Genomic DNA, 14,531 nt, shown 5'->3' on the forward strand with positions numbered 1-14,531 from the left:
AAAATTCAGGTCCAGGCTCCAGTTCTACTGCCATTCCTAGCAAGGTCCTGAGTGACCTCACCTCTCAGATGCCCAGTCTCCAATACCTACGGGAGGCCAAGGGACTGTCGATGTTTCAGTATCTGTCCTCCGGGGAGAAAGGCATGGGGCTTGACTCTGGGTTCTGCCCGTTGTCACCTGCGGGGGGCCTGGGGTGCTGATTCCACAGCTCTCCAGCCCATGTAGCACTGCAGACATCACTGACTCCCTCCTCAACGATTCAGTGTGGGCTCTGGGTCGGAATCCAGCCTTTGTTTATGGCCTCTCTGTGCCTCAGTTTCCCCTTTTAGTGTTTATGTCAGCTTCAGAGCATCTTGGCAGTGATGTCTGACCTCTGAGGGGTAGGAGTGGGCCAGGCCCCACGGTTCCCTGAAAGAGCACGCGCGCCTCCGTGTGGCTGAACACGGAACTACCTGTCTTAAGCCTCCCAGGTGTGTGCGTGCAGCAGGCAGTCAATAAAGACTCACTGGGCTCAGACAAATGCATTTATTGTGAGACACGTGTCTCCGAGGTCCCCTCAGATCGTTAAGTTACCATTCCTGACGTTTTCGATCCAATCTATGTAGGTCGACACGCGGGTAAAGACGCCCGGCTTCTTGCGGTTTCCACAGACTCGCGAGCCCCACGCGACAATACCCTCGACCGTGTTTCTGCACACCAGAGGGCCACCGGAGTCTCCCTGTGGGGTGGGGCCGCGAGTGACGTTCCCGCCCAATAGCCAAGCCACTGGCTCCCTGCAGCTGCAGGGCTCCTGAACCCCACCCACTCTTCCTGCAAGCCACGCTCCTCCTGGCCTCTGCAGACCCTCGGGTTCCACCCACCCTTGCCACTCACCCTGCAGGTGTCCCTGCGGTTGCTCTCTGCACACATCATGTTCTTGGTGACGGCCCCGTCGTGATGCACGCGCTGATTGCAGGTGTTACGGTCCATGATTGGCATTGTCAGGGTTTGCAGGACGTCGGGCCTTCGCCCTGCGTGGCTGACCACACCCCAACCGGCCACATGGCAGAGCGTTCCAGGGGGCAAGTCTCGGTCCTCGCGTTGCAAGGGCAGAGGGTGCACGTAGGGGCCCAGCGAGACATTCTGGGACAGCTAAGGGTGGGAGAAGAGTAATGTCATGGTAGGGGGCAGGGCTGGGAAATAGACTGGAGGTGCAGGAGGAAGGGTCGAGGGTAGACCCTGAGTGGAACCCAGGGGGTAGGAAGGACCCGGCTTCCTCACCTGCAAGAGGAGAAGGTCGTCCTCAATGTGGTCGGACCGGCTGCCCGGGTGACGCACTGCGCTTTGCACGTCGTACAGCCGCTTGGAGGGTTCAGGCATCGACAGGGAGTGGGCACCTAGGAGCACTTGCACAATCTCATTCGTGGTCCTGGGGACATGACGAGGGCCCACCTCAGATCCACGTCGCACCCTCCGGAGGCCCCACCTTCTCCCTTCCCCCACCCCCACCACTCACACTCCGTCCATGCAGTGCGCAGCACTCAACACCCACTGCTCATCCACTAGGGTGCCACCGCACACGTGTGTTCCGTTCACCCGCACCGAAGCCATGTAGGGCCAAGTATGAGCCTTGGCCTCCTGGCCACCCAGGATCCGGCCTCGGGGCTGCGCTGCTGAGGAAGGTGGGTGCACTATGATTAGTCTGGGCTGCACCCAGAGAGACGCCAGACACCACCTCCCCCCTCCCGTTTGCTCCAGATCCAGAACCCCATCCATCTCTGTAAAATACACTTCGAGATGCTGCAAACTCAGAAGCCTGGTGGGTGGGTGCACACCCCTCAAGACCACAGTGAATCTGTGGTAGCCGGAAGACAGCTCGCAGGGGATCCCGTCTCTTCTTCCACCATGCGGGTTCAGGAGATCAAACTCGGGTCTTCCGGCTTGGCCACCAACCCCTTTACCAACTGAGCCTGCTCACTGGCCCCAAGGTGAATTCTAGTTCTTTAATTCTATAAAGCCTACAGGTTTCAGATTCAGAGTCCAGGAACTCAGACTGCAGACTGGTGTGTGTGACTGCAGGAGTGCGCCCCTATGGTGAGCCGGCCTGCTGCTGTATCCAGCTGTCCCTCTCTGAACCACTCACCACATTCAGCCGCCCGCAGGACCACCAGAACCACGAGCCACACAGAACTTTGCATTCTGACGCTAATGAGTCCAGATGCTGACCCAGGCACTGGTCCTCGGGGTCTATTTTATGGGGCAAGTGCCTCCCACCCCCAGTCTGCCTCTTGGGCAGAGAGCCAACTAGGGAACTGGGAATCTACTCTTTCAGATTTGAGTGTGTGGCCCTTCTGGGACTGCTCATATAAACCTTCGATGTGCACGGGGATCCTTCCTCTCCCTCCTGCCTGGGACCCCGGCCAGTGCCCATCCTGAAGGTGACAGCACTTGGGATGGGTGGGAGGCTGGACCACCCAGCACCCTGACCCAGTAACTGTCCTTCCAGCATGGTGTCTGTCGCAACAGCAGCAGGAGGCCAGCTGGCGAACATGTCTCCATCTTTTTACCCTCCCACACTCCCTCCTCCAACTTGGAAAGAGGTTGTTTGTCGGTGGGGGCAGGGAACATTCCTGTGGCCGTGAGGGGCCCACACCTCAGTAGCTTGGCGGGAAGGAAATGGAAAGGAAAGTCCTATGGATTTTGCCTTCAGGTATGACCTGATCCCTGACATCCTTTGCCTTTCTTGCCCAGGCTGCTCCCTGTCCAGGCTGCTCCCTGTCGCGGTGCAGGGACCCTCACTGGAAAATCTGACCCTCATGTTAATCAAGGTCTGACTGGCTGTGTCTAGGTCACAGTCCGCCTCTCTGCTAATTCCTAGGGTGGGTTCCGGAGTGGAGGGAGGAGGTGGGGGGCTTGGAGGGTCCGCGAACCAGTTCCTCACAGAGTAGTAAGTTCTCTCTTTGGGGGTAACTTAGTGTTGCAGATGTGATGTCAGAACCCCAGGAGTCTGCTTTATTAAAATCAGAAGCCACCTGGTGCCTGAGGCTTTCAACCCCAGCACTTGGAAGGCAGAGTTAGAAGGATCTCTGTGAGTTCGAGGCCAGCCTGGACTACAGAGTGAGACCCTGTCTCAAAAGCAAAACAAAACAAAATCAGAAGCCTTTTAGGACAGAATCCAGATTGTGCAAAAAGAAACCCGAGAAATTAAAAAAAAAAAATTGGCTACCACCCAGGGTCAGGCCAATAGGACACACTTCAGCAAACAACTCTGAGCCTCCACACACTTGGAGGCCTGCCCTAGTGGGGTGGGACAGAAGACAGGCTAATGGGAAGCGGATCACTTCTCATTTTACCTGCATGCTTTCTTTATTTCGATGTCCCATGTGCTGTGTGGCAGCTCGCAGGAGTCTCCCTCCACCATGTGCTTCCCGGGACAGGCACCTTCGCCACTCTGCAGCCTCACAGTCCTTATTGTTCTTAATTATGTGTATGGGTGGTGCGTCGCATGCCTGGTGCCCACAGAGTCCAGAGGAGGATGTGGAGGCCCCTGGAATGGAACGGGAGCTATAGGTAGTTGTGAACCACCCCCAGGCACTGCTGAGTCACCTCTCCAGCCCCTCTATGTGTTTTGAGACAGGGTCTCACTGTGTAGGCCAGGCTGTTCTCAAACTCATGGCAATCCTCCTGCCTCTGCCTCCTCTTGAGTGCTGACCACAACGGTCATCTCAGTGTCTCAGTGATAACTTTTTTTTTTCCTTCTTTCGAGACAGGGTTTCTCTGTAGCTTTAGAGCCTGTCCTGGAACTAGCTCTTAGAGACCAGGCTGGCCTCGAACTCACAGAGATCCGCCTGACTCTGCCTCCGAGAGCTGGGATTAAGGCCTGTGCCACCACAGCCAGGCAGTGATAGCCTTTTGTACAAAGTGGAGAACATGCCTTTTGCTGCGACTTTGCCCCAACTCGGCAACTGATCCCAGGAGGTGCCCCTCACACGAGGCAGTGACCCCAGGAGGTGCCCCTCACACAGGGCAGTGGCTCTGTTCTGCATTCTGTGGCATGGTCAACAGACACCAGATCCTGTGTACCAAGGAAACATTGCTTTTATTGAGGGCCGCCAGGAGCAGCTGAGGGGATGGGCCAATCAGCTGGTCCCACTCTTGGGATCTCTGGGGTGGGTATGGGGCGGTCATCATGGATGAGGTTGATGGCAGGGAGAGGAAGGCAGGTCTTAGCTCTCGGGATCTCTGGGGTGAGTGTTGGGGTGGTCATCATGGCCGCGGATAATGGAGTTGATCCAGTCTGCGAACTCGGCCACAGGCGCAAAGGCGTCTGGGAACAATCCAGACCCGCAGCCCCCACGGATAAAGGAGTCGATGCCTTGGACAAGCCCATTACAGACCAGAGGTCCTCCAGAGTCCCCCTGTGGAAGCATCAAGGTCAGAGACTGGACCTCGAGGCCCCGTTGCCCATACCCCGCACTGGCAAGTCCCTCCTGGGCACTCACGAAGCAGATGCCTGCTCGCCGCCGCGGCACCAGCGTACATACATTCAGACGGCGGCGGCAGAGGTTTGTTACCACCGTCACATTGAGCTGTTGGAGCACGCTGGGTAAAGGTCGGTTTGTGCCCAGCCTGCCCCAGCCCATGGCCAGGCATGAAGTGCCGTTATCCACGCCACGGCCCTGGGCAGGCAGCTGGGCCACCTGCACGTTGGTGTTAATGGTGGCTGAGCCATTGAGCTGTGGTGAGAGGAGAGACTTAGAAACCATGAAGGAGTCACAGGCCACGTTGGGCATCGTGTGTCCCCACTTTCCTTAGTGCCCTGCCCCCAAGACGCACTCGAGGAAGAAACGAATGTTCCCCCAGGATCCCCAGAGCCGCAGGGTCAGTGAGTGGAGAGGCACAAAAAATACAGGCGTTTGTTAATTGAATGCCGCACCCTCACCATCTGGCCCACAGAACGGTTTTTCTCCACTGTACTGAGCTGGAACAGGGTCAGGGGGTGGTGGCTGCAGTTGCCCAGGTGTGTCCGTCCCCGCAACCCAGACCCTTCTGCATTGCGCTTTTCTCAAGTCTTTTCACCTGAAGCTCACCCTCCCGGACTCCCAAGCTCACCTGCATGATTACAATGTCATTCACCAGACGCGAGGGGTCGAAGCCATTCTCGAAGACCCGCTGCACCGAGAAGATCTGCCTAGTGGGTTCCCGACGCCGGAGGTTGTGGGCCCCCAACACTACCTGCACCGACCGGAAGTTTCTATAGACAGCCAAGAGGGGAAAGGAGGGAGGAGCGTGGGTGGGAGGCCCCACCTGACCTCCCCACTCTGGCCCATGTGGATGCTGAGGTCTGGGAGTGGTGGAGGCAGGACTCACAGGCCGTTCACACAGTGGGCTGCTGACATGACAAAGTTTCTGGCGATGAGTGTAGCGCCACAGAAGTGACCTCCATGTCGTTGCAGGGACGCCATGAAGGGCCAAGCGTGGGCCTGGGCTGGCTGTCCACCCACAATCTCTGAGGCCAGCACTGGACCTAGGGACACAGGGAGGAAGAATGAGTCCCAGCCACCAAGTTCTTTGAACCCTTAATGAGAATTCAGAAGGTTGATGAGGGAAACTGAGGCAGAGAGGATAAAGGACCTGCCCAGGTGCTCCTGGACTTGAGACCTAAGCACCTCCCCCAGGCTTAGAACCCCTGTTTCTGCCCGGCAATGGTGGCACACACTTTTAATGCCAGCACTCAGGAGGCAGAGGCAGGTGAATCTTCTGAGTTCGAGACTAGCCTGGTTCCAGGACAGGTTCCAAAACTACACAGAGAAATAAACAAAAAGAACCCCCGTTTCCTGATAGTGCCCTGCCCACCAGAAACCTCCATGTCTTTCTAAAGTCCTGGGGGACCCGAGGAAAGACAGTGGAGCCGGACAAGCGGTCAGTGGGGTGGCTGCGCCTCCATGCGCACTCACCACCCAGGAGCAAGGACAGCAGCACCGGAGCCAGAGTTGGGCTGGATGATCGGCTGAGAGCCATGGTGAGGCTGTGCTCTCGTGGTTTCCCACGCCCCTACCTAACAGCCATACTTATAGCCCAGCCAGAGGCCGTTGAATTGCCCCATGCTGGCCACAGCCCCACTTCCTCCCTGGGGACAGGATGGTGGGGGTGACATGGAGAGGTGTGTGCCCCCTGGGGTCCCCACTTCAGCTTCATCCCTGCTATTGAATAGCAATGAACACTCAGCAAGCCATCCTTTTCTCTCCTCCTTTTTAAAAACTAGACCCTCACGCCGGGCAGAGGTGGCACACACCTTTGATCCCAGCACTTGGGAAGCAGCAGGCGGGCAGGTGGATCTCAGTGAGTTCAAGGTCAGTCTGGGCTACAGCAGGATCCACGAGGGCTAGGGCTACGCAGAGAAACTGTGTCCCAATAAATAAATAAATAAAAGAGGATCTCAGGTAGCCCAGGCCGGCCTCAAACTCTTAGTTTCCCGGCCTCCACCTCCTGAGTGCTGGGATGGCAGGCATGCCCTCCAGGCTCAGCTTGGCGCCCTGTACCCAACTACTTATATCTAAAGGCCAAGTCCTTTGCCTCAGTTTGCCTTAGGCGTGATAATAACAGCAACGCGTGGTGCTCTGGGTCTTCAAAGGGGCCAGTGCCAGCCTGACTTTTTCCTGAGGTGACAGAGTGGCTGGCTGGATCCTTACTTAAACCAGAAAAATTGAGGGACATGGCAGCTCTACCCACCCAGTGACAGGTGAGTGTGTCTGTGTGTGCTTGAGAAAAGGTCTCACTACTTAGCCCAGGCTGGCCTCTCAGAGATCCACCTGCTCTGCCTGCCCTGCACTGGGACTAAAGGTGTGTGGCGCTATCATGCCCATGCAAGGCCCATGCCCAGCACAACGGGTCATCTTAACCTGGTTCACGCTGCAGCCGCTCAGCCCCTAAATTGCGGGTCGCTCCTCACAGTGGAGAGCTCACTCCCATCTGACCCCATCCATGCCTGGGTCCCCATGAGAAGGAATCGCTATCCAGACTGTGGGTTCCCCTCCCACAAAGGAGACAGGACTCGGGGGCCCCAGCCCTCCCCCCACTCTGTGGCCAGCTCCCCTCCCATCTCTTCCAGGAGCTGCTGCCAAGGCTGTTGCAAAACCAACGTCCCAACTCTAGGATCGGGCATGGTGGGGTGGAGCCCAACGAACATGGGCAGGTGGCCAGGGTGCCTGGGATCCCAGTGGGGACAGCTGCCCTCTTTCACCCAGATACACGCTAACTCGACTCCTTTTCTTCGACAGTGAGTGCCTGCTGTATACACCATCCCTTGCTGCCTGGCGGGGAGGGCAGGGCAAACAAGATCAGGAGACCAGGTCTCACCGCAGCTACACTTATTGAGATTGAGCACCACCTGTATGCTGTGCTCATCCATGCTGCGGAGGTTAGGTCTGCATTCGGGTTCATATTCCTCTGCTGTGGAATTCCAGGCCCTGAGGTAACCCCTCTGAGCTCAGGCTCTTCTCTGACTCCATTTAGTGTCCCCAGATCCCCAGTGTCTCCATAAGAAACAGTCTGCACACAGCGTGACACACTGGGGACCCATCCCCAGGAGTTGGAGGATTGAAAAGAGGCTGGGGTTCAGTGGGCAGTTGCCCTCCTGGAGCGCACCAAGCCCCGGAGTGGCTGCTCACACCTGTCATCCCAGCACTTGGGAGGTGGAGGCAGGAGGGTCTTCGGCTTTGTAGGGAGTTAGAAGCTAGCCTGGTTTTCATGAGACTCTCCCAAAGCCAAAGCAATGTTAGAGAAGGAATAAGCCTGTGGCCCCGGAACAGCGCCACCAAATGGCGGCACCAAGAAAAGTCAGAGAGCAGCCCACTCCCACTTCCTAAGACCCTGTGGAGACCGTCCCTCTCTCACCCTTCCAGGGCCGGCTTGGGACCTCTTTCCCTCCTCCCTGTGCTGGCCCCAGCTCATTTCCCTGCCGCTGGGGAAAACCCGAGGCTTCTACGGCTGCCCCTTGCTCTTCTGGCCTCGCTGTGCCCGTCCCTTGGGTCCCGGCCCCTGCTCCCGGCTTTCCCACTGCCGTCCACCTTGCCTCCTCCACCAGGAAGGCCTCCTATCTGCTTTGACAGGATCACAACCGTGAGGCCCCGAGAAGCCCAGCCCCTACCCACTGTGGTGTGAAAAGAGCCCGGGCTTCAAGGAGTCCGGAGCTGGGGGACACCTCACCAAACCCCACCAGCCCCACATCCACGTCTGGGTGTGTCCCGGTTCTAGTTAGGGTAATTGAGACACGGAGATGAGAAGCAAAGGGGGTGCTGAATCCAACCGCTGCGGTTTCGGAGTGAGCCTGGCTTCCCCTCCACCCCTGTGGTAAATTCCCGGCCTCCTGACACCGAGGCTCTGGCCACATCCCAGGTCCACATGAAGTAAGACAGACAGAAGACAGCTTTTAAATACTTCTCAGATTTACTAAGGTCACATGGACTGGGGGACAGAGCTGGCTCCACTCCAGGGGGTGCGGAGCTGAATCCAGCTGGAGGAAAAGCCTGGAAGGACCACCCTGCTCCAGACAGACTGGAGTGCAGAAGGGTAGCTCAAGGCTCAGCGCCCCGGAGCACCGTGTGGATCCAATCCACGTACATGGACACCCGGGCGAAGAAGTCGGGGAACTGAGGGAAGCGCATTCCCGGATCACGAAGGAGTCGACTCCGTGGAGAAAGCCATCACAGATCAAGGGGCCGCCCGAGTCTCCCTGAGGCAGAAGAGTGATCAGTCCCCAAGCTGACCGAAGTCAGCCGGGATGAGGCCACTTGGGAAGAGTCAAGCTCCACCAGAGGCCCCGCCCCCACAGAGCGGCCCCCGCCCCACAATCACAGGCCCCGCCTCCCACGGCCCAGCCCAGCACTCACGAAGCAAATGCCAGCTGCCCGCCGTGGCACCAGCGTGCACACGTTGTGTTCCCGGCACAGGAAGGTGACCACCGTGACGTTCAGCTCCTGCAGCACGCGTGGCGTGGGCGCGCGGGTGCCCAGGCGGCCCCAGCCCATGGCCAGGCACTGGGTGCCCTGGGCCAGCGACTGGCCCTGCTGGGGCAGCGAGGCCAGCGCCACCTTCTCGCCCACGAGGCTGGCCGGTTCAGCTGCAGAAAAGAAGATGTGAGGCCTCTTCCCCACCCGCCACCCTAGGGACCTAACATCTCTTTCAGGCCGAGCACTTAAACAGCAACAACTGGGTGGGGGCTCATGCCCTAAACCCAGCACTTGGGAGGCAGGCGGATCTCTGTGAGTTCGAGGCCAGCCTGGTCTACTGAGCGAGTTCCAGGACAGTTAGGGTTGTTACACAGACACCCTGTCTCAAAAAACAAAAACTCAACTGAATACCCCACTCTGTGGAGAGCTTTGAAGCCTTGTTGGTGCTCAGTCCCAGCTCCTCAGGAAAAACTCTCTGGAGAGAGCTGTCTGTTCCTACAGCATGATGCAGAGGGAAGGTTTCCGGCGGTGAGGCTGACTGTTGTACACCCCCCCCCCCCCCCCCCCCCCCCCCCCCCCCCCCCCCCCCCCCCCCCCCCCCCCCCCCCCCCCCCCCCCCCCCCCCCCCCCCCCCCCCCCACCCCCCCCCCCCCCCCCCCCCCCGTTAACCCTAATCCTGACTCAGGCTCCGTTTCTGACCATAACCCTAACGTTAGCCATGGCCCCAACAGTAACCAAAACGTAGCCTCAACCCTAACCCTAACTGCGGCCACCAACCAAGCGCACCAGACAGGAAGCACAGCTGGAGCAGAAGCTGAGACACTGACACCTTCATGCTCCCGGTGTCTTCCGCGGGGCCGACCTAGCTGAATGAGCAGTATGTCATTGAGGTTCTCCTCAGGGTTGTAGTTGTTCTGGAAGACCTGAACGATGGTGAATTTCTGCTGCTCAGGCTCCTGGCTTTGCAGATCATGGGCACCCAGCACCACTGTCACCAGCTGCCAGGGGCTGTGGGGCCAGGGTCGTGGAATTTTGTCTGTTACAGGGACCCAGCCCCTCACTAGGGTCGTCTAGGTGAGAGGAACGCTTTATGGTAGTTTCCTGGAGTAGAAACTGGGGCAGAGCTGAGGCCGGGAGAGAGGGAAAGGACTGGGAGGGGAAGTGACTACGGGGCACCCAGCCTGGTGGGTCAGCTAAGCCCTGCAGCCTCCTCACTGGCCCCTGGCTGTTGTACTCACATGTCCTGCAGGCAGTGGGCAGCCGTCAGCACGTACCGCGGGTGGATCAGCGTGCCACCACAGAAGTGGCTCCCAGGGGACCTGCTCAGCTGCAGGGAGGCCATATAAGGCCGAGAATGGGGCTGAGCCTCATGTCCACCCACTATCTGGGAGGCCTGGACTGCACCTGAGGGAGGAAGGTGTCAGTCAGCTCTATGGCCTCAGGGAGACCCATGCCTGGGGAGGATTTGGGGGTCCTGGCTTGAACCTATGGTTATTATTTTGTGTCTCACTCTGTAGACCAGGCTGGCCTCGAACTCACAGAGATCCCGCCTGTGCAGGGATTAAAGGGCTGCGCCACTAATCCCAGTTTCTGCAATTCTGCATACCCTAGAAATCCACCCCCCCTACAGCAAGGGCCTCTGGGTAGCACAGTCATAGAGACTTCTAACAGAAAACGATCAAGGGAGTGAAGCTGTGCTGCAACTCAGTGGGCAGAGCACTTGTTCAGAACCCATAAGGCCGTGGAACCCATCTCCAGCACCACAGAAAGCCAGCACGGTGGTGGCAGCCTGCTGCTAGTATTGGGGAGGTGAGACTCGAGGCTCAGGAGCCCAAACTGGCTATAAAGTGAGTTCAAGGCCAGTCTTGGCTACATAAGACCCTGTCCAAAGACCTAGGCTTCTCCCTATTCATCCTTCTCCTTCCAAGCACTTAGCCAAGGGGTGCCCTGGTATCCCCAGCTGTGCCAGGAGAGTGCTGGTTGATGGACAGACCCCTACTCACCGCTAAAGACCAGGGCAAGCAGGAGGAAGGGATGAACCCAGCAAGGGATGGGTGGTTTCTGGCCATGGCCAGGCTCCTGGCCCCCTGCTTGCTGAGCCCCTCTTATACCCAGCTCTGTGGGGAGCCGTTGAAAGGTGGCTGAAGGCCGGCAGGGCTGGGTATTCCACTTCCTCCTTCCATTTTTGGGGCCCAGGAGAGTATGCAGTAAGGCAGGATAAAGGGGTCTCTCTGGAGGCGTGGGAAGCCAGCTGCCACCCACTGCATGCTGAGGGTCCTGGAAGAGGCCTTGACTGACAGCCACAGGGCCCTGTGATCTGATTGGTCATATCCTGCTTGGGTTTTCTCTTTAGGGATCATTATTATTTCTCCTTAGTGTGGTAGTGTGTGTTCCCTTTTTGGTGGTTGGCCTTGAACTCCCCTCCGCCCTGCCCCAGCCTCCTGCGGCCTGGGCTTTGCTTTCACACTGGGATCATTTCCTATTCCTCTCTCTCTATCTCTCTCTCTCTCTCTCTTTTTTTTTTTTTGGTTTTTCGAGACAGGGTTTCGCTGTGGTTTTGGAGCCTGTCCTGGAACTAACTCTTGTAGACCAGGCTGGTCTCGAACTCACAGAGATCCGCCTGCCTCTGCCTCCCGAGTGCTGGGATTAAAGGCGTGCGCCACCACCGCCGGGCTCTCTCTTTCTTTTTTTAAGTAACTTTAGCTTTGGGGCTGGAGAAATGGTTCAGTGGGTAAGAGCACTGACTGCTCTTCCAAAGGTCCTGAGTTCAATTCCCAGCAACCACATGGTGGCTCACAACAATCTGTAATGAGATCTGGTTCCCTCTTCTGTCATGCAGGGATACATACATAATAAATTAATAAATCTTTAAAAAAATAACTAGCTTTTTTCTGTTTCTTTCTCTCATTTTAATTTTTGCGCAGGCAGATGTGTAGACACACATGCACATAGATGCCTGAGGTGGCCAAGACATGTTCCTCAGGTCTTCACCGCCTGACACACTGAGGCAGGACTTACCCTACGGTTTCAGTCAGCCTACTCACTAGCTGCTGCTTGCGGTGGAGCGGGGAATCCCTGTCGTTGCCTGGCCCTGCTCCCACCCAAACTTGGGAATACAAGCAGGCTGTCTCCACCATGGAGTTCTTGACCAGGTGTGGGGCAGGGACAGTTCTGAGGACCAGAATCCCAATCCTCTCTTGTGCCACAAGCACTTGACCCACTGAGCTATCTCCCAGCCCCCTTCCTTCCCTTCCCTTCCCTTCCCTTCCCTTCCCTTCCCTTCCCTTCCCTTCCCTTCCCTTCCCTCCCCTCCCCTCCCCTCCCCTCCCCTCCCCTCCCCTTCCCTTCCCTTCTCTTCCCATCACGCCCCCTTTGTTAAATCTCAGGCTGACCCAGAACTCACATCAACCCTCCTGCCTCCATTTCTCAAGTGCTGGGATCACAGGGCAAACATATCCATTTATTATAAAACAGTCTAAACTCAGAATGCTGGAATATAGCTAGTGGAATGGGGGATGGTGAAGTATTTGCCTAGGATGTGAGACCCTGGGTTCCACCCCAGTACTACAAAAATTAACTAATTCTTTCCTTCCTACATGCCCCCCCATGCGTGCGTATGTATGTGTGTGTGTGTGTGTGCGCGCGTGCGCGTGTGTCAAAGGACATCTCTCAGAAGTCAATTCTTCCCTCCCATCTATATGAGTCTCTGGTATGAACTCAGGTAGTCAGGTTTGGCGGCAAATGCCTTTCCCCTTTGAGCCATCTTGACAGCCCACAAATAAAGAAGGTAATTAATTAAATTGAGGTAAAATAATAAACCATATAAAGAGCAAGAAACTACTGACCAGTTAGACTGGCACTAGGAGAGAGAGAGAGAGAGAGAGAGAGAGAGAGAGAGAGAGAGAGAGAGAGAGAGAGAGAGAGAGAGAGGGAGAGGGAGGTTGTGTGGTTTTTTTCGTTTGGAAACGCAGCCTCCTCGCTGGCAGAGGTCCATGGGTCCAGGAAAACTTCTTACACAACCCAACGGCTGGGGAGACTCTGGGTCCAGTGTTGGTTCAGAGTAATGGCACCATCCAAAGTTCTTCCTCATCCCACACCTCCTCCTGCTTGAGCTCATGAGGCTGAGACACCAGCGTCTTCTGATCTTCAGGGAGACTTCTTAGTGACCTTCCATCGCTCGGGTGCCACAGTGTGTCCCGTCCTGGGGAGGACTGAATGGACCTTCTGTTCTCGGACATTTCTGAGACAACATCTCATGTAGACCAGGCTGGCCCCCAACTCATAGAGCTGTGCTTGCCTTTGTCTCCTGAGTGCTGGGGTTAGGACTTAGGAACTTTGATCCCCCTGGTCCAGCCTCCTGGATGCTGGGATTACAGCAGAGTTTTAGGATACGATGTTCAGCCTCCTGCCCTTGATCTTAAACCAGCCAAGGCTCCCTAGCCACTGCTGACATCCAGATCTCTCAGCTAGGCCATATGGCCACCAGAGCCCAGCTCCTCATAGCCATGTGGAGATTCTACCTGGAAGACCCCAAATCCTCCTCCCCCATTCATCCCCTGCCGGTCACACTGGTTGCCACAGCTTCCTCCTTCTCCCAGGACCTTCCTTCAACACTAGAATTCCTAAGAGGTCACCCAAGCTCCTCCCCTACTGACAGGGAAACTGAGCCCAAGGCTCCCCTAGGTCTCTGTGTCCCCCTCTGGGTTTCTCCACTGCCGCTTTTCTGTGCCCTGTGCCCCAGGAACTATGGAGAAGGGCTGCCCCAAGGGGACTGGTCCACCCCTTTCCCTGAACACTGGTGGACAGTGATGTCCTTGAGCCTGCGTGGGCCACTTTTACCATCCTTTCTGTAACTTGTTTGTTTCCATTTTTGAAATGGAGACTCTGTAGCCCAGGCTGTGCTAGAACTCACTCTGTAGCCAGGCTGGCCTCAAACTCAGAATTCCGCCTGCCTCTGCCTCCCGAGTGCTGAAATCATAGGTATGCGTTACTTCATTTGCTTGTTTTTGAGACACATTCTGACTGCAGTACAGTCTGTAGCCCAGGCTAGACTGGAACTCACAACAATTCTGCCTCATCTTCTTGGGTGTGGGATGACAGGAATGGACCTGCCACACCAAATACTTTTTCTTTTCTTTGATTTTCTTTTTCAAGATAGGTTTCTCTGTAGCTTTGGAGCCTGCCCTGGAACTAGCTCCTATAGACCAGACTGGTCTTGAATTCACAGAGATCCTCCTGCCTCCTGCCTCCAGAGTGCTGGGATTTAAGGTGTGCACCACCACCGCCTGGCTGTTTTTGGTTTTGTTTTGAGACAGGGTCTTACTGTGCAGCCCAGGAGTTATTTAAACTCATAGCAATTCTCCTGCCTCATCTGCCCAAGAGCGGCACACCACCATGCCTGGCTTCGTGCAGGGCACCTCTGTGGAGCAGAAACATCTGCTGTGTGTGGCCACTAGGCCTGAAACTTGCTGTTCCCATAAGGAGACTCTGAACCTTGAGCTGAGCTGGAGTTTGGGAAAACAAACACTGAGTAATGGGATGGACAGAGAGCAGGGCAGGGGCAGTGGGGTGGGCAGGGCAGGGGCAGTGGGGTGGGTAGGG

At 56.7% G+C, this 14,531-nt stretch overlaps 3 protein-coding genes across 5 annotated transcripts in view; all 3 read right to left on the reverse strand.

Moving 5' to 3' along the window:
- Positions 1-511: 511 nt before the first annotated feature.
- Positions 512-2,279, reverse strand: Cfd (complement factor D). Of its 2 annotated transcripts, none has more exons than XM_050123341.1 (5): positions 2,123-2,279; positions 1,496-1,652; positions 1,261-1,408; positions 874-1,131; positions 512-718 (listed from the first exon to the last, which is right to left on the reverse strand). In XM_050123341.1, exons 1-5 carry the CDS (start codon positions 2,175-2,177, stop codon positions 557-559), a joined length of 780 nt encoding a protein of 259 aa, XP_049979298.1. In that variant the 5' UTR covers positions 2,178-2,279; the 3' UTR covers positions 512-556. The 2 variants fall into 2 exon arrangements, with proteins under 2 accessions (XP_049979298.1, XP_049979299.1); XM_050123342.1 differs by having other exon boundaries at positions 1,496-1,649; positions 2,123-2,248.
- A 1,770-nt stretch (positions 2,280-4,049) lies between these two features.
- On the reverse strand, positions 4,050-6,957 carry LOC126489243 (neutrophil elastase). 2 transcript variants are annotated; one of them, XM_050123340.1, is made up of 5 exons: positions 6,882-6,957; positions 5,350-5,506; positions 5,092-5,233; positions 4,482-4,715; positions 4,050-4,397 (listed from the first exon to the last, which is right to left on the reverse strand). In XM_050123340.1, exons 2-5 carry the CDS (start codon positions 5,442-5,444, stop codon positions 4,206-4,208), a joined length of 663 nt encoding a protein of 220 aa, XP_049979297.1. In that variant the 5' UTR covers positions 5,445-5,506; positions 6,882-6,957; the 3' UTR covers positions 4,050-4,205. The 2 variants fall into 2 exon arrangements, with proteins under 2 accessions (XP_049979297.1, XP_049979296.1); XM_050123339.1 differs by lacking the exon at positions 6,882-6,957 and adding an exon at positions 5,937-6,047 and having other exon boundaries at positions 4,051-4,397.
- A 371-nt stretch (positions 6,958-7,328) lies between these two features.
- Positions 7,329-14,531, reverse strand: part of LOC126489288 (myeloblastin-like) — an 8,984-nt gene continuing 1,781 nt past the window's right edge. Inside the window, 5 exon segments of the mRNA XM_050123446.1 lie at positions 7,329-8,635; positions 8,638-8,713; positions 8,871-9,100; positions 9,793-9,938; positions 10,169-10,334. Of these exon segments, the coding sequence (XP_049979403.1) occupies positions 8,556-8,635; positions 8,638-8,713; positions 8,871-9,100; positions 9,793-9,938; positions 10,169-10,334 (698 nt within the window). The 3' untranslated portion in view covers positions 7,329-8,555.

This window comes from Alexandromys fortis, unplaced genomic scaffold (genome assembly GCF_014885135.2).
Source record: "Alexandromys fortis isolate MF-2015 unplaced genomic scaffold, M_Fortis_MF-2015_v1.1 scaffold_221, whole genome shotgun sequence".
In the NCBI taxonomy this organism is placed as follows: domain Eukaryota; kingdom Metazoa; phylum Chordata; class Mammalia; order Rodentia; family Cricetidae; genus Alexandromys; species Alexandromys fortis.